Source organism: Siphateles boraxobius, unplaced genomic scaffold, assembly GCF_051911475.1.
Source record: "Siphateles boraxobius isolate OS27281-9 unplaced genomic scaffold, OSU_SipBor_1 26, whole genome shotgun sequence".
NCBI classification, from domain to species: domain Eukaryota; kingdom Metazoa; phylum Chordata; class Actinopteri; order Cypriniformes; family Leuciscidae; genus Siphateles; species Siphateles boraxobius.
In genome coordinates, this window is record NW_027508876.1 from 18,476,715 (window position 1) to 18,499,590 (window position 22,876).

At 35.5% G+C, this 22,876-nt stretch overlaps 1 protein-coding gene across 2 annotated transcripts; it reads left to right on the forward strand.

Moving 5' to 3' along the window:
- Positions 1–1,417: 1,417 nt before the first annotated feature.
- Positions 1,418–22,876, forward strand: plcd1a (phospholipase C, delta 1a). 2 transcript variants are annotated; one of them, XM_077244612.1, is made up of 15 exons: positions 1,418–1,612; positions 7,051–7,209; positions 14,492–14,726; positions 15,447–15,576; positions 15,823–16,051; positions 16,412–16,613; positions 16,705–16,849; positions 16,930–17,082; positions 19,300–19,449; positions 20,052–20,211; positions 21,280–21,396; positions 21,497–21,675; positions 21,955–22,090; positions 22,178–22,327; positions 22,417–22,876. In XM_077244612.1, the coding sequence occupies exons 1-15, from the start codon at positions 1,582–1,584 to the stop codon at positions 22,503–22,505; spliced, it is 2,265 nt and encodes a 754-aa protein (XP_077100727.1). In that variant the 5' UTR covers positions 1,418–1,581; the 3' UTR covers positions 22,506–22,876. The 2 variants fall into 2 exon arrangements, with proteins under 2 accessions (XP_077100727.1, XP_077100728.1); XM_077244613.1 differs by lacking the exon at positions 1,418–1,612 and adding an exon at positions 2,911–3,091 and having other exon boundaries at positions 22,417–22,701.

Consider the following 22,876-nt stretch of genomic DNA (forward strand, 5'->3'; position numbering starts at 1 on the left):
TTGTCCCTTTATATGTTCAGTAACTGGTGTCTCATGTTGTCAGATCGTTGTTCTTCACGGTGTGTTCCTGTTCCTGAGCTGTGCGTCCTCCTGTGGATTACCCTTGTTCTTCGTCGTGTTTCTTCGAGTTTCTTCGCACTTCCACGGATTCACCGAGCACCATCACTGGAGTTTCTACACTGGACTGGGAGCATTTCACTGGTTGTCCACCGAGGTCCCTGCATCACCTACCATCTGCGCTGGAGTCCGTCCGACCCACCACCTCTGTACCAGCTGTGTTGTTCCCCTGTGTTGTGTGCCTGACACTTCTATTATACTTACGTACTCATTAAAAGCGTTTTGCTATTGCATCCTTCTACAGTCTCTGTCACAGTGGCAAGGAACCAAAAACTCCATCAGGAGCAGAAGGTTGTTTAATACCAAAACAACCAGTAAACAAATAAATATTTAATAATTAGTCATATTTTAATAACATATTTTTTATTGTACACTGTTAAAAAAAAAAGATGAAGAACCTTTAACATCCATAGTATCCTAAATAGTCCTAAATAGTACTCATAGTCTGAAAGATAACACTGACACGTACTGACCACATGCATTCTCCCACACAGCACATTTTCCATTTTGCAATGATATTGTGGTTATCTTTGTCTTATTGAAACCACAAACCCACAATGCTGATGATAGAGTATAGATTAGCAATAAAATCACTTGCATCCCTCACAATGAGTCCAACATCCATGGAATCTTTTCAAAAAAAGAAGAAGAAAAAAAAACATTTTAGGAACTGATTCTTTGGGGAACCAAAATTTGTTCTGCATTGCTGAAAAAACACAAACATTTTGGAGCCTTTTTTTAAATTCTTGAGTAGATGTGTTATAATTGTATTTCACCCCTTTATTTCCAATTAAATCCTGAAAGGGCACATAAAACAAAACAAACTGAGACAGATTGCCTTCCATGCCAGTCACACAGACCACATAAATCACATTTAACCTCCACTGTTTTTTCTTCTTCTTTTTTTTTTGCAGTGGGAATTCAATCTGAATCTGAATCCTAACTAAAGATTTTTTTTTCATAGGCTTACCCCTGAATGATAAGATAATGGTGTGCTTATGAAACAAATCTAGATGGAGGGTCAGATTATAAATGCAACACCTGTCATTTTCAGTCTTTGAAGAACACTTCCAAGAGTAGAACTGCTGGACGAGGAGTTCTAAACAAATGAATCAAAACCACATGCTGCCACAGTGGGATATTAATTCGGCAAATCACCATGTGTTTCTGAATTAAAATCCAGTCGTTTATAATGGGTGGAAGCAAATTCAACTTTTCAGCCACCATTAACTGAAAACAGAGACTTGAAAGACCGGTGTTGTTGTGGGTGTTGGCGAATTTTAGATACTGCTCTCGTAATAGGCGGGTTTCACAGAGAGTCGTCAGTGGATGGTTTAGGAGGCTTTACTCAACCCAGTCAGGTTCTGGGTGACTTAGTGACACAAAACGTCTTGTCCAACTGGGATATAGCCTACTCCAACTGAAAGAAGGAAAGAAAGAAAAATAAATAAGTAACAATAAAAAATGGAAGTCCATGAAAATCCTGGCAGATTCGGTAAGTTTTGCATTGATGTCATGTTTATTCCGCGTGAGAAGTTAACATTTGATTTGAAGTGTCAGAGGATATTCATAATGGCTATAGAAACACCAGTGATTTTAATTGCATTTTTTCCTTATTTTTATTTTCGCAAAAATGTTCTTTCCGCAGTCATGGGACGTGTTGCCTTATGCTGTAGGCTATTCGCCTTCTTTTTCAGTAGTAGACTAAATCATTGACTCTCCTGTACATCATCTCTGAACTTTGTATCCTATCATGCAGTCAGTTTAAGACGAGTGTGAGTTCGCAATAAAAGCATTTCAATGCAAGTTAGAAAAAAAAATTATGAAGCTCATAACCTTTTTCTTGAAACCTTTTTCAGCCTGCGAAAGTGCGAATGACTAATGTCACACGAGGGTTTAACCACAAGAAGGCGCCCTACCCCAAATTACGTTAGAACTAGTGATTCGTCGGCCACTTTCGAACCGGTTCACTAAAAGATTTGAAAATGAAATATTTAAGATTTCATAGTTTTATTAAGCATCAAAATGACACAAATGACAACAAATAGATTTCGCTAACTGCCAGATATGACTTTAATAAAGCTATAAAAAACAACAATAGCTTTGCATTTTGAGATTTTGACAACTGCTTTGTGTCATTTTAAATACCTGGTTTCAGATACTTTAACATTCATTCAAAAATTTTCTGCTGCATCCGTCTGAATGACAAGCAAAAATTAATTTAACTACATGTCGCCTATCATTCAGTCTCTCCAGCAGATGCACGTATCCAATAAACTCAGTCAGGACAGATTCTTGTCTCGTTCATTGAAGGGGGCGGGGTCGTTCAGTAGGTCCAGCCAATGGAATGCTTCTTTACACCAACCACTGGATTACTATTGGTTCGCACTATGGTCAGCAATCCTGTTCTTTAAAAGGGAGAGACTTCAACGAAGTGTATGAGTCAAACATGGAAGTGAACGAGAATGATTCGTTCGAAACCACAATTTCCATGACCATTTCCAACACTAGAGGGAAGGCAACTGGCAAAATCAGGTTACACCACGCAAACCTGTTTGGAGAAAGAAAAAAACAAAACAAAAAAACTTTAAATAGACCCCAATCGACGTATATATTAAACGGATGACATATGTATCTCTTTTTACTTGTGTATTATATATTTAAATGCCATAGTGCATGCCATAACATGTCAGTGCGAAACTCAGATAAACGCATAGAGAAAGGGAATCGGAACAAAAACAATAGGATGATTTTTGCAGGTTTAGAACCCGCCCCGTAGAAAGAGAGTTTGCAAACGTCATCGTTTTCTCCCGTCGAGTTATTTTTCTACCCTAAGTAAATCGATTACAGGATCCCGTTGAGGATTTACACACAATGTCTTGTGGGCGTAAGCCGAGCAAAAGGACGAAATCGCAGGAGTTCATTTATCAAGAGCAGTGCAAGAACGTGGCACTCGAGAATGGGATACGCATAGGTGGGTGTCGCATTATGTCGGGTCATCGTGCTTTAAATATCCATCCGTGGATTAAAACTGCACGAGAGCTGTGAACTTCTGTGGCTCTAGTTCCAGAAGTGGAGTTTTCTCCTTAATGACATGGTTATAGTTTGTTTCCCCCACTTGTTACTTTAAAACCATAACAATGGGATCTAATTTAAACAGTGCGTAAAAAGTTAACATAACTCACTGTCCATTTATAAATAGTGTAAACAGTGTAAAAAATGTGTAAGTGGCTGTGCAAGGTTAATAATAAGCATTTTAAATAGTATTGTTTATGGAACGCTCACAGTTTATTAGATAAATAATGTATGTCAACCAATCTCTGCAACATCTTGCACAAGTCAATGGGTGTGACGTTACTTTTAGAAGCTGCACTCTAAATAGCCTATAAAGAATTAAAAGGATTTAAACATTAAGAGCATTTAAAATATACAGCATGATGATGAAATGCATTGGATGATTATTGATACAGTCAATATGGGTTTGAGGGAAGTCACAAACAGGACTGCAGATTTCTTAAAAGAGGAGCACTGTATGATTTACTTTCATGTTTGGGATGAGGAATCAGTCAAGGGGATTATCCCATTCTGCTTTATGATATTTTGCAGTATGGTGTTTTAATTAAATTCCAGCCAAATGGAGCAGCGAAGATCTGTTTTGTTGAGTGTAGGATTACAACACTTTTCCAAGTAAGAATGAACGTTTTTGGGTGTTGACTTAATCACACTTTAATCGTACAACTGTTGGCTTCGTTCCGTTGATGCAACATCAAGATTGACTAGTCGTGAATAAAGATTCCTTATTCACTTTTCTGTTCCCAGATGGCAATAATCTCCATCTAATAGAAAAAGCCCTGAAGAGTATGAATATAGCACCAAAGCACAGCTACAAAATCAGCATTACGACCATCATTTAATTGTGCCCTTAAACTAAATGTATTTGAATGCTTCAGTTGCTTGGTTTACATGCATTTTAATAATCATAATGTAAGGCTTTCATGTAAATTTTAATTAAATTCAGTTTGATCCGAAAGAAAATTTAAACTTGTGGTGGAGATCTTTAGCATTCTTTACCCTCAAAAAGGACAATTTATGTTATGGTTATTTTAACACATTATGTGCATTTTGTGTAAAAGCATTACATTATTCTTACAATTAATTAATTCAAATGTAAACAAATAATTTAAATCATGTAAAAACTTTAAAAACATAATAATTGCCATAGACACATTTGAATCTGACTACATTGACAGTAAGTTTAAAAAAGGTGTAGTGCATGTGTAGTTATCCAGAGAAGTCTATATATATTGGAAGAGGAGTGGGCCTAAAATGACTAAATAATGTTGGCTAACATGTTTACACAAGGTAGGATTTTGGGGCACAAAGGAGCTGTCATCCTCCAAAAAGAATAATAAATGCATCGTAAAAATGTTTCATTCAACTTGTGCATTATATTCCAAGTCTTTTGAAGTCATGGTGAGGATCAAACTAAGAATGTGTTGTTATTGTACAGGAAAGAGCAGCTGGGATATTTTGCTTGAAGTAAATCATTCAGGTTTCAATTCAAGTAGCAAGATAAGAAGATTCTTGGGATTTTTTTAGTTGTTACGCACATGCTGAGTTGCATAATTTCTTTAGTCAGTTGTCTTATATGTCTCACAAACTTATCTCTGTTTAAACTTATTCTCTGGTTTAGAAAATACTGCTCTTCTGCAGAAATCCTTAGGAATACATGAGGAATACGAAGGGTCATTGATGCCATAACTACACCATCTGGCTGCTTTCTTAATTGATGGCCATTCAAAATGAACTGTATATTGTGACTAAACATTTTTGCAAGCAACAATCATTGCTAAAATATTTAATTGTTATATACAGTATAGTCTTGCTTGGAGGGCCCTTAAAAACTTGACTTGTACATCTTTCCCTGTTTCCCTGTTTAAACCGCCATTGAAATGAATGGGAATGCTGACTGGTAGCTTTCTCCAGGTATTAAAAATTCACTGACTTTGCAAATCATGCCTGTTTCTATCATGTTTTTGAGGGTCACGTTATAATGAGAAGTCAGAAGAGTATTTGAACTTGGCGAGATCTACATTTGCATACTAAATATTTCTGGAGTGTGATTTGAAGGAAGAGATGAAAAGCCTGATACATTTTCCTAAATGTTAAATACCCAACTTTTTCAAGACTGCAATAACACTAGTATCAGTCATCAACATAAAACCACACACACAGAGAGTTTTCTGAGTAAACATAGGCAACCATACCAGCACAAAAAATGCTTTCAGCTCCGTTTCAAAGTATGCAGAGGCCTTTCTGAAATCAGCTCAGATTTTTAATAATTTCTCCGCCTTCTGCTTGAGTGCAGCAAGAACCTCATAAACAGCCTCTGAGGCAAGAGCACATGAAAAAATGTCAGCAATGTTGTGGTTGTGCCCACACCCTTGTGTCAGAGAAGCTAGACATATTCATAACTCAACTGTTGGGCCAATTAGCTCTATGATAGCTGATTAATCAGGATGTTGATGACTCTATCTGCAATATTTTATTGTTCCAAATTCAACCACTCCTGAAAAGGAAGTAGAAACATTTAATGGAAAAAGACTGATCTTTTATTGCAACATTGACATGAATTGACTACACACACCACCCCCGCACATACACATTTTTTTCCACACTGCAGTGAAGTTGTGGTTATCTTTATCTTGATGCAATAATCCTTGCAGAATTGTGTAAAAAATCAATCCTGAAAATTGTATGGATCATACATAGCTGTTTGGAAAGTGAACTCATATTAAGTCAACTGGGTATATATATTAATGTAAAATATTAATAACTGATTATGTTGTAGTCAGTGTATGCTTTTTGGTTTTGGATTTTTATTTTATTTTTTTGCATAGTAAAATAAAACCTGTGGCTGTTTTTTGTTTTTTGGGCATTTTTTTGCCAAATAATTTTGTCAAAATAAATATTTTAACCAAGTTTAGTGTTTTGTTTTCCCCTCATATTTAAAATATCAAACAAAATATAAAATATTTTCACTTATGTTTTGATTGTTTAATCAAATATGTTGGGTTATTAAAAACAAATTTCCCCTCCGGACATCACTTTTGGCCGATGATATATGTGTGTGTGTGTGTGTGTGTGTGTGTGTGTGTGTGTGTGTGTGTGTGTGTGTGTGTGTGTGTGTGTGTGTTCACAGTGTTGGACTCATTGTGAGGGATGCAAGTGATTTTATTGCTAATCTATACTCTCTATCATCAGCATTGTGGGTTTGTGGTTTCAACAAGACAAAGATAACCACAATATCATTGCAAAATGGAAAATGTGCTGTGTGGGGGAATGCATGTGGTCAGTACGTGTCAGTGTTATCTTTCAGACTATGAGTACTATTTAGGATACTAAATAGTTTATACAAAGCACAATGATAGACCTAATGCTGGAACTATTGTTTATATTGTTCAAACCTGAAAGCTATATACTGAAAGGCATCGATGCTGTGCATTTGAAAGTAATTTTACTATCAAACCTAACTGGAATGGTTAAACATACTTTCAATGAAGTAAAAACTCAATGATTTAGACTTTACAATGTGTAGATATACAGTATACAGCATGAAAGAGTGTCAAAGAGAATGGTCTTGGTAACCTCTAGCATACTTATAGCTCACCCAGCAGGTTTTGACCTTCAGCAAAACTGTAAATTGTGCAAGATTGTTTTTCTTTTGTCTGGTGAGAGGTGTGTCCAGGCATTAACATTATTGCAAACATTTATGTAATCTTTTTAAATAGCTTTGATCTATGCATGACTCACCATTGAGCCCAGAAACTTGAGACATGGTCTTTATATTTGAGCTTTCAAAAATACATACACTTTACAGTGGACTTGAGCATTTTATGACCTTTGTGAAATCCATTTGCACTTGACCTTCAGGTTTGGAGGGAGACCCGGACCTGCAGTTTTTGCTGAAAGGTGGAGACCTAGTAAAGGTGAAGTCTGCCTCATGGAGAAAGACCCGCTTCTTTCAGCTGTCTGAAGATTGCAAGACTGTGCGGCAACAGACCAGCAAGAAATTCAAGAAAGACTCCAGCTGTAAGTAGAACTGCTGTCCCTGTATTTAGTTCAGTATCTGTTTGAGAGAGATGGGGAGAACAGGTTTTCTTCATATCATGAAGAATCAGATTTAGATTTTTTTTTAGATAATAGAGCTTGGTGTACTATGAAAAACATAGCTAAGCTGCCACAACAACTCTTTCTGAACGCTTGCGATTTCGAAAATTACTGTCTTGAGCACCAAATCAACGTAGAATGATTTCTGAAGCATCATGTGACCATTGAAAATTCATCCTTTGATTACAGAAATAAATTATATTTTAAAATATATTCAAATAGAAAACAGTCATTTTCAATTGTAATAATATTTCACCATATTACTGTTTTGACTGTATTTTTAAACAATTCTTTCAAAAACATAAAAATTATTCCAAACGTTTAAACAATATATATATATATACATATCAATACAAATGCATTATTATATAAAAAAAACTGTTGCTTGATACACTGTAATCAGATAACCTTTAATTTCATTTAATTTCCAGAAAATAAATGACCTCATGCTGATATCAGCAAGCCTCACATCAAATGGCTATCCTGTAATATCATCATTATAGTTCCCAGAGTTGTAAATAAATAGTTAGACCTGTCCTTCACCTTCCCCCACGAACATTTTGAACATCTGTAAGGCCAGAAAAGGCTTTGAGTTGGCCGGAAAGGAAACATCCCGGACAAAATGACCGGAGAGAAAGGGAACGAAATGTTGTGGTGATCTTAAATCTTTTTCCCACATGTTGCCCAGAGCCCTCTGCTCCTCATAGCTTCCGGCCTGGTTCCTCCTCAGATCAGGTCTCTTTATCTGCTGTCTGCCAGAACGTGGCTGCCTCCTCTTTGTCCTGTGTGTGTGTGAGTTAGGAAACCAGGACCAACCAAAATCAAAGGATTCTAGTTTAAAAAAACACCAGATATCAGCAGGGGAACCCTCTGGTCCTGCTCACGTGATATTTTCACCCATTAGTCGGGTGTTTTGACAGTTGTTTTACTCCCATTGGCCAGTAATGATGATTAGATGGATTGCACATGCAGCGGGGGCGCTTCGGCCTCTTTTTATGTTCTCAAAGCTATGACATAAATGGTGACAGAATGTTTGGAAAATGTATTAAACCATAACACCTAAAAAAAAAAAAAAAGAAAGAAAGATCTTATTTGGCTTAATATGAGTATTCAAAGGATGATTTCAGAGACTTGCAATTGGAGCAAATAGTTTACTCTACAAAATATTAAATACTTATGTGGTTTAAATACAAGAAGACAAGGGTTTCATGTTTTTATTATCTCATAGTGATGGTGCCAAGTTTATCTCTTGTTAAATGGACTTGCAGGGCTGGGAAAGAAACAGAGGAAACATAACAGATTGTTTTTTATCAAATACTAGTGCTGATGGGGCCATGCCCTCTGTAAAACTATCCAGAAATGAGACAATGACTATTTTCTTCTCTTAAACCCTGTTGACAATTTAAGTCAAACATCTACTGTGTGATGCCCTGTTTCATAGTTTGCGACTATTATCTGTAAAACAATGAGCAGATGTTTATTCCCGCCTCCAGCCGAACACAATAAGAGGACACATAGTCACACTCCCACCACTGTAACTTATAACAGAGGTCACATGAGGCAAAATCAGTCCAAAAAGTGACCAAATATAATATACAATTTTAAAAATGTTTTTGAAAGAAGTTTTTAAAACAGTAATATTCTGAAATATTAGTCTAATTCTAATTAAGTAAGGAATACTTAATTAGAATTAGAAATAATGCACACCGAGGTGTAACGGCCACTCCGCTTCGCGTCGTGACCGCATTACCACCTCGGGTGTGCATTATTTTTCTAATAATTCAACGGCCTGTCGTCAATTATTCCTTACTTCATGGTTCCTATTATCAATGCTGAAAACAGTTTTTGCTTTTTTATATTTTTGTGGAAATCACGATGCATTTTTCCAGGATTGTTTGATGAATAGAAAGTTCAAAACAACACTGTTTATTTGAAATAAAGATATTTTGAATCAGTATGTCTTACTGTCACTTTTGACCAATTTAATGCGTCAATGCTGAATAAATTTATTTATTTATTTATTATCATTTATTTTTTCCCCACAAACCTTTTAATGGTAATGTATCAAGTTTTCCATAAACGTTTCCTGCAAAGCTGTTTTCAAGATTACTAATAATTATAAGAAATCTTTCTTAAACATCCAATCAGCATGTTAGTGTGATTTCTGAAGGATGACGTGACACTGAAGACTGGAGAAATGATACTGACAATTCAGCTTTGCCATCACAGGAACAAATTACATTTTAAAATATATTCAAATAGAAAGCAGTTATTTTAATTTGTAATAAAAATGATAAATATTACTGTTTTAATTTGTAATAAAAATTCTAAATATTACTGTTTTAATTTGTAATAAAAAGTCTAAATATTACTGTTTTAATTTGTAATAAAAAGTCTAAATATTACTGTTTTAATTTGTAATAAAAAGTCTAAATATTACTGTTTTAATTTGTAATAAAAAGTCTAAATATTACTGTTCTTACTGTGTTTTTATATAAATAAATGCAGCCTTGATAAGCATAAGACTTATTTCCAAAACATTTTTAAAAAATCTTAATTATTCCTAACTTATGACTGGTAGTGTGTGTGTTAAGTGGGACTTGATAAGGCATAATCATTACTATTGTTATTTTACTGTAAGTATTCAACTTAATTAAACTTTCTTCTCTGTGTGTAAGGAATCAAGAAAGAGTGTACTCACAGGGTGTGCTTTAACAACCAGATATATTGTGGGCTAGTGGTCTTTAGAAACTATAAACTGATGATGTGACATGAATGCAGAAGAAATGAACAATCATTTTTAAAGTGTGCAATTTCTGCATCATCACTACATTAAATTGTGATAAGAAAAAAGATTGCAACATGAAGAAAATTATCCACTTACCTTGTGTTGGTGCAATTATTAACCAAAATGTTTTTGTTTCAGTCACTGTATTGTTACATAGTTAATAGATTAATTGTAGCAATAATAATGTGATGAAATCCAACAATAAGAGGTCAGAATTTGGCCAAGCACAATGTTTCCTTTCTGTCAGCTTGTTTGAATGGAATCTGAAGGATGCTAGACTTGCCTTTGACACTGCTTTCTTTCAGCAGTTCACTTGAGATTGGGTGTTATCCAAATTGTTCTCCTACAGACCCCATATTTTGTTACATTTAATTTATTATTTGTGAGCATGCACCACATCTAAAACAGCAGATTATCTCCAGCTGTGGTTTTTCAGAGCTTTCCACAAATACTGTACAAATTACTGTGTGAAGTTTTTGCATTAAAGTTGTTTTTTCTTCTTTTTCATCAAATGGACAAGGCTAGAAAGCGCTTAACCTTTTGTTAGAACTAAGCAGTTTTAAAACTTGTTATTTTGTCATTTTCTTGTAATAAACATCTTAACTTCTGTGAAAATTAGATAAAAAATCACTACACAAGAATGGGTAACAGGACTGCCCATGAATTAAAAACATTTTAATAAATTATAATTAAATAGTTTGATTAATTAGTTAATAATTGAAAGGAGTTTTTCCAACAATTAATTAAATATCAATTTAACATCAAGATTATGATTTTAAAATCACCATGAAATCAGAATTCTTGTTTTTAATGGAATATTTCAGTATTTATTATAAATGATTTATTCGGGAACATTATTCATTATTCATTACAGCAAACCACAACAATCCAATCAGATCCCAATGGACAAAAAAAAAAAAAAAAAAATCTTGTTCGAGAAGTCGTTCCACTCATGTACATCACAATAGGGAAGAACAGACTATCCTATCGCAACTTTTGTTTCATGCTGAGTTTAACAGTTCAGATGAGAGGGTGGAACAGGCCAAAATCACCAATCTTTATAGTTTACAGACATTTGATGTTTTTAAAACTAGCTACTTTTCATGTTAGACTAATTAATACAAGACTTTTTGTCCAATATATCTAATATCAAAAAAAGCATCTGTGCCTTTACTGTTTTTTGTCATGCGTCATCATACTGTATTCATGGAAAGTGGCTTGTGTTGTATTTGCTTTGTTCCAGTTGGCTGAGTACACACAAACAAACCCTGATCTGATTCCTCATAGTAAGCAATCTATTGTGTCCAATTGTTTTATTTGGGATCACAAATTGATTGCTAGAGAGATTACGATAAATCTCACTTGTCCCTCACTTCCAGGTAGAGCAGTTTATCAATGTATTTGCACACAGAAAGGTCAATTAAAGCTCTAACTAAAAAGTTGACTCAGTTCTGTTCACACATTTCTCCTATGAACACTGTGGTAACAGCAGAGACAGATAGCCACCCATGTTTGGGTTCCCCCGTCTGTGTGCATGTGTTTTGCTGAGGATTCCGTCTGAACTCTTCCATTCATTAACCCGTACTGCACAATACACATGATTTGAGAGGAATAGAGCTTGTCCTTGTATTTGTTTGACACTGGGATTAAAGGGCAGAGGCCATAGAAGGAGAGTGATTGTACAGCTGTGTTTGCCAAACACATTCAGCAAGAGGAGGACACCAGGGTTTATCACCTTCTTATCAGTGTCTGACATGATGCCTGCAATGAATTATCTTTCATACAGCAGTGCTTAGCCAAGATTTATTAAGAAATCAAGATTATCCATGTACCTCTCAAGTTAAAAGGATAGTTCACCCAGAAAAGAAAATCCTGTAATCGTTTACTCACCCTTATGTTGTTTCAAACCTTTATGTGTTTCATTCTTCTGTTGAACACAAAAGAAGATATTTTGAAGAATGTTGGTAACCAGAAGGTTGAAGGTAGCCATTGATTTCCATAGGGAAACACTACTATGGAAGTCAATGGCTAACATCAAGTGTCTTTTACCATCATTCTTCAAAATATCTTCTTTTGTGTTCATAGTTATGAATTTAAGAATTGACTCACTTTCAATTTATGAGCATGAATTTGAATTGAACAGGTATATTAAATTGGAATTTGATTAGGAATTACATGAATTTACTGAATTAATATAGTTTAACGCAGTCACAAAAAATAGGACGGATAACTAGTTGTGACACAACATGCATTTTGACAAATAATGCCACCGAACATTGTCACAGGATGCTGTGTAAACAGCTCACGAAAACGAATAATTCTTAATACAAACTCACAGGCGTAAACTTTGGAGAAAGTGCAAACACAACAACCATCACCAAATGAGAACAGACAAAGAACTGATGAGAACTCAGGGCTTAAAAAGGCAGATGATGACTGATGAAACAGAACAGATGTTAACTAATTACTAAACGAGGGAATTAACTAATGAACAGGGACAGAATGTACACATTACAATTATGACATCAAAATTAGGGATAAATTAATTAATCAATTCAATTAATATTCCATGTTAAATTATTCCAAATTAGTTGTTCTTCCATCACAAATCCATAAAATTAAGTACAATTTAACTTATTTAATAAAATGAAAAAATATATAATATATACATTAAATACAGTAATTATTGGAGTACGTTTTACAAGAAAAAACTATTGCAGGTTTTTCCCCCCCCCAACATTTAATTCCTTGCGTTACTTGCCATTTCTTTGTTGTTGTTTTTTTGTGTGAAATTTGTGATAATTGTTTCTACACCCGTTGTTTTCCTTGTACTGTATTAATAGGGGCTATTACAAATATTGATTATTAAAGGGTTAGTTCATCCAAAAATAAAAATTTTGTCATCATTTACTCACCCTCATATCGTTCAAGACTTCCGTTGATTTTCGGAACACAAATGAAGATAGTTTTAATAAAACAAAGCTTTTAACTCTTGTGAAAGCTCAAACGTGCTGCGTAACATGAGAATGAACCTCATTGGTTCTTGTGGAAGCTCAAATGTGCTGCGAAGACAAAAATTTTACTGTTTAATGTCATTTTTAGTACTATTTTTCTTTATTCATTTTCATAATAATTTCATAATGTATTTTGTGAAGTCAGAGTATGTTGTACATGTGTGCTGAGCAGAGATATGGATGAACTATATTTTGCTTAGAGGTATGTGTGCAATGTACTGTAACACGTTCACCGAGCAGAGATGTTCCAATGATGATGATACATTAAATGTGTACATGTTCTTTACAAGGAAAGGAATATTTCAACTGATGCAAATGTACCACTAATGTACAGAGGGATAGTGGATTGTACCATGTGTAAGCATGAGGTATACATTCCATTTTTAAACATAAGCAACATGTTTTTCTACCTTACAAGGAAGTTGAAAGTCGCTTAGTTGTATATATAAGCTCAATCCTTACTGTACCTACCACCCCAGAGAAACATAAAGGCATGACAGGGTGAGAGGAAGGAGAAACTGAGGCATGAGGGGGTGAGGGAGGAGAAACCCAAAGAAACCATTTACAGCTAAAATTCAAATTCTAAATTCAATCTGTTCATCATATAAAGCAACCGAGTCTCTTCAGAATATTTGGACTGAATCGCTTAATTCACATGGATTAGTTTCACAATCTACAGTATGAACTTTTTGAAGCGTCAAAGTGGTAGTTGCGTAGCTGTCAACAGAGGGACAGAAATCTCTCATTTGCATAAAAAATATCTTCTTCATTTGTGTTGAGGTGAACGTTCAGATGAACGAAAGTCTTACTGGTTTGGAACGACATGTGGGTGAGACATTTAGGTGAATTATTCCTTTAATATCATCTAATGTTTCAGAAATTATGTTGTCCGTATGGGTAATTTAAACTGAAAAATTAAATGATCAAAATCAACACTTAAAGCAGTTATATAAACTTAATTTAATCCCATTCCATTTAATTTAATTTTTTCAAATTTCATTAAAACTGGAAATAAAATTACAAATCTGCATCCAGTTTGCTCATTTCAAATTCATTTTTTGAAACTGTGTTAAGAGATAAAATCTTAAAATCTTGCCCACTGTGCTATATCAGTGGTTTGGAGGTTTTAGGTGTCAAAATATACTCTATAAATATAACACCAGTTCATGTTCAGACCAGCATATCACATCAGAAATAATGTGTCTCTTAGGCTTCAGGCTGTAATTATGTTGTAAATCACTGTTCTGAGTTCAGATGTCTCTCTCGTCATTCTGCCAACAACAGAACCGACTAACAAAGATTTCTTGTGAATAGCAGTTTAATTCACAAAAGGTACAAAATGTTATTTTAAATTCTGACTCAAAAATGAGTAATGATTAAAAATCTCTTGCCATTTTTACAGTCACCCTCGAGGACGTTTATTCTGTGCGGTATGGGCGTCAGACTGAAGGGATGCAGAAGTACACTGACTCTGACTCCTCAGTGGAGGCCCGTTGCTTCTCCATCGTCTTCAAGTGTCGACGGAGCAACCTAGACTTGATGGCCTCATCTGCGGAGGAGGCCAAGCGTTGGGTCAGCGGTCTGCAGAAGGTCATCAACAGCATGGAGAACCTCAACCGCCTACAAAACAGCGAACAGTATCCTTGAACATCTATTCTCCAAAGCCTGGTCGCTGAACTCATTTTTCTGTATGGTTGTAAGTTGTAATAAAGTAGCCTACTATGTTTAATAAGTGCAACACGCATTTATATAAAACTTTTTATTTGGGAACTTTCTGGCTCAAAAAACTAATATATATAAAGCCCCTTTCACACAGCGCGTTGATCCTGGGAAATTGCCAGAACGCCCTCTGTGTGAACGCAAACACGACCCGGGATTGATGCCGGGATGGATGCTGGGTTGGGGACCTAGTAACATTGCCGGGATCAGTCCCGGAACGCGCGCTGTGTGAACAAAAATCGCAATCAATGCCGTGTCGTAATGATGACGCTGAAATGAAGTGAAAGCAGGCTAGTGAAAATGTACGTAATGCGCTAGTTTATGATCGAATCAGAGAAAAAAATGCAGAAGCATGGTTTCTCGAGAGAGAAATCGCAGCTCATAAGCAAACTTGACACTGCTGAGACATTACATGTCACATCAATGTCACGTGTCTTTACGGGATTTTTACGGGTCGTGTGTGAACGCACTCTCTGATTCCGGAAAATCACTGGCAGTGTGAATGAACCAAAATCAAACGAACCCGGGTCAAATACCGGGTCACTTTATCCGTGTATTTTCCGAAATCTCTGTGTGAAAGGGGCTTAATATAATATATTTTGAGCATTTAGTATTCAGTCCTTACATCAGACAAAAAGCTGGTTCTATGACTGCATGCGCAAGGCAGACAAGAACGCAGACAACAAAATGTCCTTGAAGGAGTTGAAGGACTTCTTACGTAAGATCAATATTCTGGTGGACGACGATTACGCTGAGATGCTCTTCAAGGTGAGAGACAAATCATAAAGCTTGACTGTCAATTTCATTTAAACTTGTACAGCAAGTTTTTTTGCATTTTTTTTTTAAATCACTGGTGTTTGGAATTAGGGTGAAAGAAAATGTTAAAGCAGCTTTTAAACTCACTGGAAGCAATTCATAGAAGTCTAAAATGCTCAAATTTAAAAAAGAAAATGTTGTTGGTGTGTCCTGTTGCAGGTCCTCAAAAATTATTTTTTATTATTTAATATATTGCAGAAATGCGACACATCACATTCAGGCACTCTGGAGGGATCCGAAATTAAGAGCTTCTACAATTTGCTGACTCACCGTCAGGAAGTTGATGTGATATATGAAAAGTACGCTCATACTAATGGACAGATGAGCTCCAGCGACCTTTTGAACTTCCTTCATAATGAGCAGAGGGAGCCGGTTTCTTTGGATTATGCACATGAGCTTATCGATAAATTTGAGGTGGATGAAATAGGTAATGGCAGACAAATGACCAGAAGAAGACATCAGATAACACAATATTCACAATATTGAACTATTATAATATTGTACATAAATAATATAATACTCTATACTATATATACTGTATATATATATATATACACACACACACATATTAGATTATCTTTATTAGAATGGTCTTTTATATATATATATAAATAAGAATAAGATCATTAAAATATAATATTAGAGAATATAATATAAATTAGGTTGAACGAACAAAATCATCGTAAACCTGAATTACACAATCAAAATAGCAGATGTCTCATAACAAGATCTGAGTTTATTTTTACAATAAATTTTAGTATAAAACTGTGTTTTTATATTTACCCAGCCAAACAGAACAAACACTTGAGTATAGATGGTTTCCTGATGTACCTGAACCATGAGGAAGGCTCAATCTTCAACCCCGCCCACAAAGCCGTGTACCAAGACATGCACCAACCGCTCAATCATTACTTCATTTCCTCTTCCCATAACACCTATCTGGTGGAGGACCAGTTGAAGGGGCCTAGCAGCACAGAAGCCTATGTCAAGTACGAACATGTCTGTTTACACAGGAATTCTCAACAGCCATGCATTAACATATTAAGCATTCCTCCATAAGCAATGGTTGTTGTCTTTTAGAGCGCTGACGAAGGGATGCCGCTGTGTGGAGCTGGATTGTTGGGACGGTGAAAACGGGGAGCCGGTCATTTATCACGGTTACACGCTCACATCGAAAGTGCTTTTCAAAGATGTCATCAAGGCCATCAAAGATTATGCTTTCAAAGTGAGTGAAATTACACAAATTGTATGGTGTGATGACTTACTTTGTGGATTATGAAAAAATGTGTTTCTTTGCTACGCTAGAACTCACAATATCCAGTGATCCTGTCTTTGGAGAACCACTGCACCATAGCGCAGCAGAAAACCATGGCCCATCACTTAATCTCCATCCTGGGCAGTGCTCTGCTCACTCAACCACTGGGGAATAACATGCCCACTGCTTTTCCAGGACCTGAGGTTTGAACCCTATAAATAAAAAGTGTTACATGCATGTTTCCTGCACCACTGCTTATTCTATAGAGTGCATTAGCTTTTCAGCGGCCTTGGCTCCGGATTTATTTTTTTGATTCATTTTTCCTATATGGTTTTCAAAAAGGTCTTCCTTAAAGTATTCTAAAGCATGAACCGAACCAACCAGCTATGAGGTAAATCATAACATTACAAATATTTAATTGAAGCAAAAAAGACCATTGGCAAAAACAAAGGTACAAGACTGTGTACTTAATGGCTAAAGTATTACAATCCTTGAAGCATTGCGAATGACGTAATCATTTTAAAAATAATGGAGAAATATAAAGCTAATATGACTGATTATATCTATTGAAACAATATATTTAGTTTATTGCAAAATATGTGAATTAGATGATTAGAACTTAGTTTTCTTTTAAGTTAAGTCAACTTTTTACAGTCACTTTTTACAGTGAGGTCTGTCTTCAAAGATTTATACATTTATAATTTAGCATTAAAAATCAATTTCCCCGTGGAGAAAAAGAGTGGAGTTTTTATTTCTGGCAACTCTGCATATGATGAATGACTCTACATATTGCCACCCGGTGGACAACAGAAGCAGATTTCTATAGCGAAACCTCTTAAAAGCTCTCTTCACCACACCCCACTTTCCTCAAATGACTTCCTTGTCATCCCTGCGAACTTCCTGTTTACTTCTGTATCCATGAATTCAAATAGCTCAAGACAGAGGAAGGGATTATCAGTAGAGCTGATTATGTGAATACAGATTAACTTTTTTTGATTGTAGCCATTTATCACTTCCTGATGAGTCACCAAAACACGCACAGAGCTTGTGAGCTGCATTCTGAAAGGCAAATGACAAGACAGAACAAGTTCAGACAGGTTGCTTAATTTGGTTGCGGTGTGGGAGGGGCTTCTGATTGATGAGGTCACTAGGTTTATGAGCTTGTCCAACAGGCTTGAAACGTTTTACTTTCAATGACCTGTTCGAATTAAATTTCAACCCTGAGCTTTGTCCCGCACTGAGAAGTTCTGCCAGTTTCTCTAAATGAAACTGCGGCAGGATGGAAATCATGGAAGATTCTAATATTTCAGCCTGAGGGCAGCTCAGTCATGAACCATCATAGACACAAAAAAACAAACTTACAAGAGAAACAATAGTAAAGCATCATCTTTCAGTTCCATTTGTTATATGTGAAGGTTATGTAGAATTTCTCACACAAAACTACCTATTCCACACCCCTTGGGTTTTCTTCTTCATTATAATTGTATTATTGTCTCCATTCGATCAATTAGTAACGCATGGTTTTTTCTCTCTCTCAATTTTAAAGTCACTTTGAAAAAAAGCATCTGGTAAATTAAATAATTCTCATTTTAACATTGAAAGAGTTTTGAATAAATGTTAAGTAAAAGTCAGAGCCATAGCCTTGTGGGTGACTCGAGTTCAAGTTCTGACTCGTGGTCCTTACCCGATCATGTTCCTATCTCTGCTTACACTGTCCTGTCATAATAAAGGCAAAAATATATACTGTACACTATCAATCAAAAGTTGAAAGTCTCTAAGATGTATTTTTAAAGAGGTGCTCACCTTGTCTATATTTATTTGCTAAAAAATACTAGTAGTAATATTGTGAAAAAATATTACAATTTAAAATAACTGTTTTGTATTTAATATATCTTAAAATTTAGTTATTCTTCTGATGGCAAAGCTGTATATTAAGCAGCCATTACTCCAGTCTTCAGTGTCACAGTACAATAAAGTGTAACGTGATAAAACAATAGAAAGTTCAAAAGAACAGCATTTATTAGAAATAATTTTTTTTTGTAAAATTATAAATGTTTCAATTGTCTCTATCAATCAATTTAATGCCTTCTTGCTGAATAAACATTAATTTTCTTCTCCAAAAAAAAGACCCCAAACATTTGAACGGTATTGTATAATAGTACAAAAAACATAATTCTTTGATTTATTATTTATTATATGTATTTATTTGTAACACTTATTATTTTATTTATAATATTTTACATTTGATATATATATACTTATTTTATTCTTTTTTAATATTTTAAATGTTTCAGCTACTAATAAGAATGAAGTATTCACTACTTAGCTGAACACATTTTAACATATTTCAACATATATATTTTATTTTAGTTAAAATAGATTATATTTGTGTCATCTACAGTACATGTTTACATTTGCAGGAGTTGAAGGGACGTATCCTGATCAAGGGCAAGCGTTTGAACCAACTGGATGCAGCTTTCAACAACAACACCACAGAGGATGTGGACAGCGTGTCGGAGGAAGACGAGGCTGCTGAACTGAAAGAGGATAAACCCAAACCCAAAGGCAAGGTGTGTTGAAAAACCCTTGCAGTCATTCAAAGTCCAACAACACAACAACTGCTGACCAACTCATTATCATGATCATTACAGTGGAACTCTGGAATGTAAATTTACAAAGAACTTTCGCTCTACCAATAAAAACAGGAAGAACTTAAAGAATTCAGTTTTGGAAAACATGCTGTCAGTCGAGTGCTACAAAATGAACACCCGCAAAACACCAAATATGAGTAAAAATTGCAAAAAGGCACAATTACTCAGTCCAGCACAGAATTTGGTTTAAATCGAATTAATAACAAGGTTAATTTCTGATCTTATCTAAAGTCCTATTTCAAACCATTGTATTTTCTATTAAAATTAAAGTGAAGAACAAACTATACTCCATGAAGTATAATTAGGGCCGTGGAGTATATTTGCATACACAAATCTGCGGTAGATAAGGTCGAGTTCAAATCGGCACACTCAGCTGTCACAGACATTCTTACAAAAGCCTGATTCAAATTAGACCACAGATTTGTTCTACTTATTTGGCATACCTTTGTCATTGCATGTGTGAAGTCTATTTATTGTATGTTGCACCCTGTTTTTAAAATTGATTTTTGATTACTTTGTAGACTTGCAATAAGATCAAGCTGGCTAAGGAGCTGTCAGATCTGGTAATCTACTGCAAGAGTGTCCATTTCAGAAACTTTGAGCATTCAAGAGATAATCAGGCCTTCTATGAAATGGCCTCTTTCAAGGAGAGCAAAGCAATGGATCTGGCAGAATTATCAGGTACAAGGGTACACAATAGAGTGCTACAGAAATTACTTATTTTTGTTGGCCAAAACCCGGAAATGAATAGCATTTTAGCAGTTCTGGTTCCATCCTTCTTTATTTTCAGTTAAATACCTGAAATAAGGTCTGTGGTTAACACAAGCTCAAGATATTTTCACGTTTTATTCTATGACATAAAATATATCCTATTTACCCTCTGTGAACGGCAGTTTCTTTACGTTTTTTCTTTCTCCGTTTGGCCTAAAAAACTGTGTTCGTAGTCATCCAGTTCATAATTCAGCATCTTCTCCATATTCATGATTCTTTACCCACGCGCTGGAAACCGAGAGTAACTTACTCCCGCTAAATGTTTAGCCTTTAAATTCTTAAACCCAGGAACAATACAAGTCGACACCATCATGACTAAAAGTTTGCTAAGAAGTATTTCCTACTAAAGCAATGAGCTATCTGACTCTAAGTGTATCCATAGCAGACTGGTAGGAGTGGCCTTGGACCGCAACATGCCCAGTGCATTGTGGATGTTGAAGTTTTTGACAAATGGGAAGACAATAGCCTTTTTTCTCTGTTTTCTCCAGTCAGGTAGCACCAATTTTAAAAACATTTTTGCATTTCTACTGTATAGGCAGCCATGTTTTTTTTGAAAGCCCAGTGAAGTACCCCTTTAATGATGGAATTTTAGTGTTGGGCGACCACCGTTACATGATATTGAAGTCATTAATCGGTTGTGTGCTTTGTTTATAGCTTATGTCTAGCCTTTTACTTCAGGCAATTTAGGCTTCAAAATTCATTTTAGTTAATTTCTGAAGATTATCATAAAGAAAAAAAACATGTTAGAATCAAACTTTTGTTGTTCTTAGAGATTATTTTCTGCAATAATCCAAATACTCTATTGGGTTTTTGTGGAGGGAACCAGTGTGATGCTAACCTCCGGGTTGGCTTAAAATAAATCACTGCAGCGCTCTATAGGGCCTGAAACCAAAAAAAAAAAAAAAACATTTTACCTAAAATATGAGTGATGTTGTCAGATGTACTTTAATATCACATTTTCTGGCTAATGTCTTAAAGCTATGGGATTTATTCATCACAACATGGATAAGCTGAGCAGAATCTACCCAGCCGGCTCCAGAACCAATTCATCCAACTACAATCCGGTGCCACTGTGGAATGCTGGCTGCCAAATAGGTGCAAAGCCCACTGTGATATGACAAAATATGAGTCTAATGCAATTCAGAACGTCTATTTATAATATTAATCTGTTTTTATCCCTAAAATTGGTTTACAGTGGCTCTAAACTTCCAGACTCCCTGTAAAGAGATGGATCTGAACCAGGCCCTCTTTCTTCCTAATGGCCAGTGTGGCTACATACTGAAGCCAGAGTTTCTGAGGGACCCGGGCTCCCAGTTTGACCCCGTGAAACTCACTGTAGGCCCCTGGCTGAAGAAGAAGACCCTGCATATCATGGTGAGATTCTTCTGTCTTGCACTGCAAAAAAATAATATTAAAATAAAATAGGGTTTATTCTGCCTAATACAATAAATAATTAATAAATAAGTTAATTAAAAAAGACTTAAAATCAAATATTTATAAAAATGTATTTTAAAAATAATAAATATATTTCAATATTTTTTTATTAAAAATGAAACACTGATGACACTGATATATCCTTAATTGCTAAACCAAATGCAATCCTATCGAAACGAATCCAAACACAGTGACCGATTACTCTACATGTCTGTTCAGATCATCTCAGCCCAGCAGCTGCCTAAGATCAATAAGGACAATCAGAGGTCCATTGTGGACCCTCACGTCAGAGTGGAGATCTACGGTGTGCCAGATGACAATGCCACCAAACAGACACATCACATTGTAAACAATGGCAAGTGTCAACAGTGCATTTACATTTACGAATTTAGCAAACACTTTTTAACCAAAGTGTAGGTCACTTAAATGTTTTTTGTTACAGGTTTCAATCCTATGTGGAATACAAAATTCCAGTTCACTGTTCATGTGCCTGATCTGGCTTTGGTGCGGTTTGTGGTGGAGGACCATGATGTTGCTAAACAGAATGATTTGGTTGGCCTGTACACTCTCCCCTTCAACAGCATGCAGAATGGTGAGCCGGTGAAAAATAAATGAGAAATGACTTTCTGTCGTGCAGTAATTATGAATTTGCTCACCATAAATGCTATCTTCTGTCTTCAGGATACCGGCATGTGCCTCTGCTCACAAAGAGAGGAAGCCTCATTCCTTCAGCGGGACTGTTTGTACACATCATGGTTCTTGATGCTTAAGAGACTGCTACGTTCCTCTCAGTCATCTCAATGTCAAAGTGTACAGATCACTGAAAAGGGCAATCAACTAAACTCTCCTATGCGAACACTTTCTAGGATAAGATTTGGACTTCCTGTTCCGATTTGCCTTGCAGTTTACTAGTTAGCCCGCCTCACTATATGAATACCAAGATGTACCTTAAAGTGCTTTGTGGAATTAGTACGTGTGCTTCAATTTAGAAGGTGGGGTAAAAAGTCTTTGTTAGGCCTTTGTTGAACCTGCAGCCAAAAAAAATTTATATTTAAGCACAAATCATATCACTCAACACTCAACATTCTACACAATCCCCATGTCTTTTTTTTGCCTTGAATAAATATTGTTTAAAAATGAA

What these genes read in the sequence shown, in the direction of transcription:
- plcd1a (XM_077244613.1), top strand. Translation starts at nt 2,992, where the DNA reads ATGTCTTGTGGGCGTAAGCCGAGCAAAAGGACGAAATCGCAGGAGTTC. An exon ending in ATTCAAGAAAGACTCCAGCT is followed by an intron (nt 7,210 to 14,491) that starts GTAAGTAGAACT and finishes CCATTTTTACAG; the next exon opens with TCACCCTCGAGGACGTTTAT. An exon ending in ATTTGAGGTGGATGAAATAG is followed by an intron (nt 16,052 to 16,411) that starts GTAATGGCAGAC and finishes ATATTTACCCAG; the next exon opens with CCAAACAGAACAAACACTTG.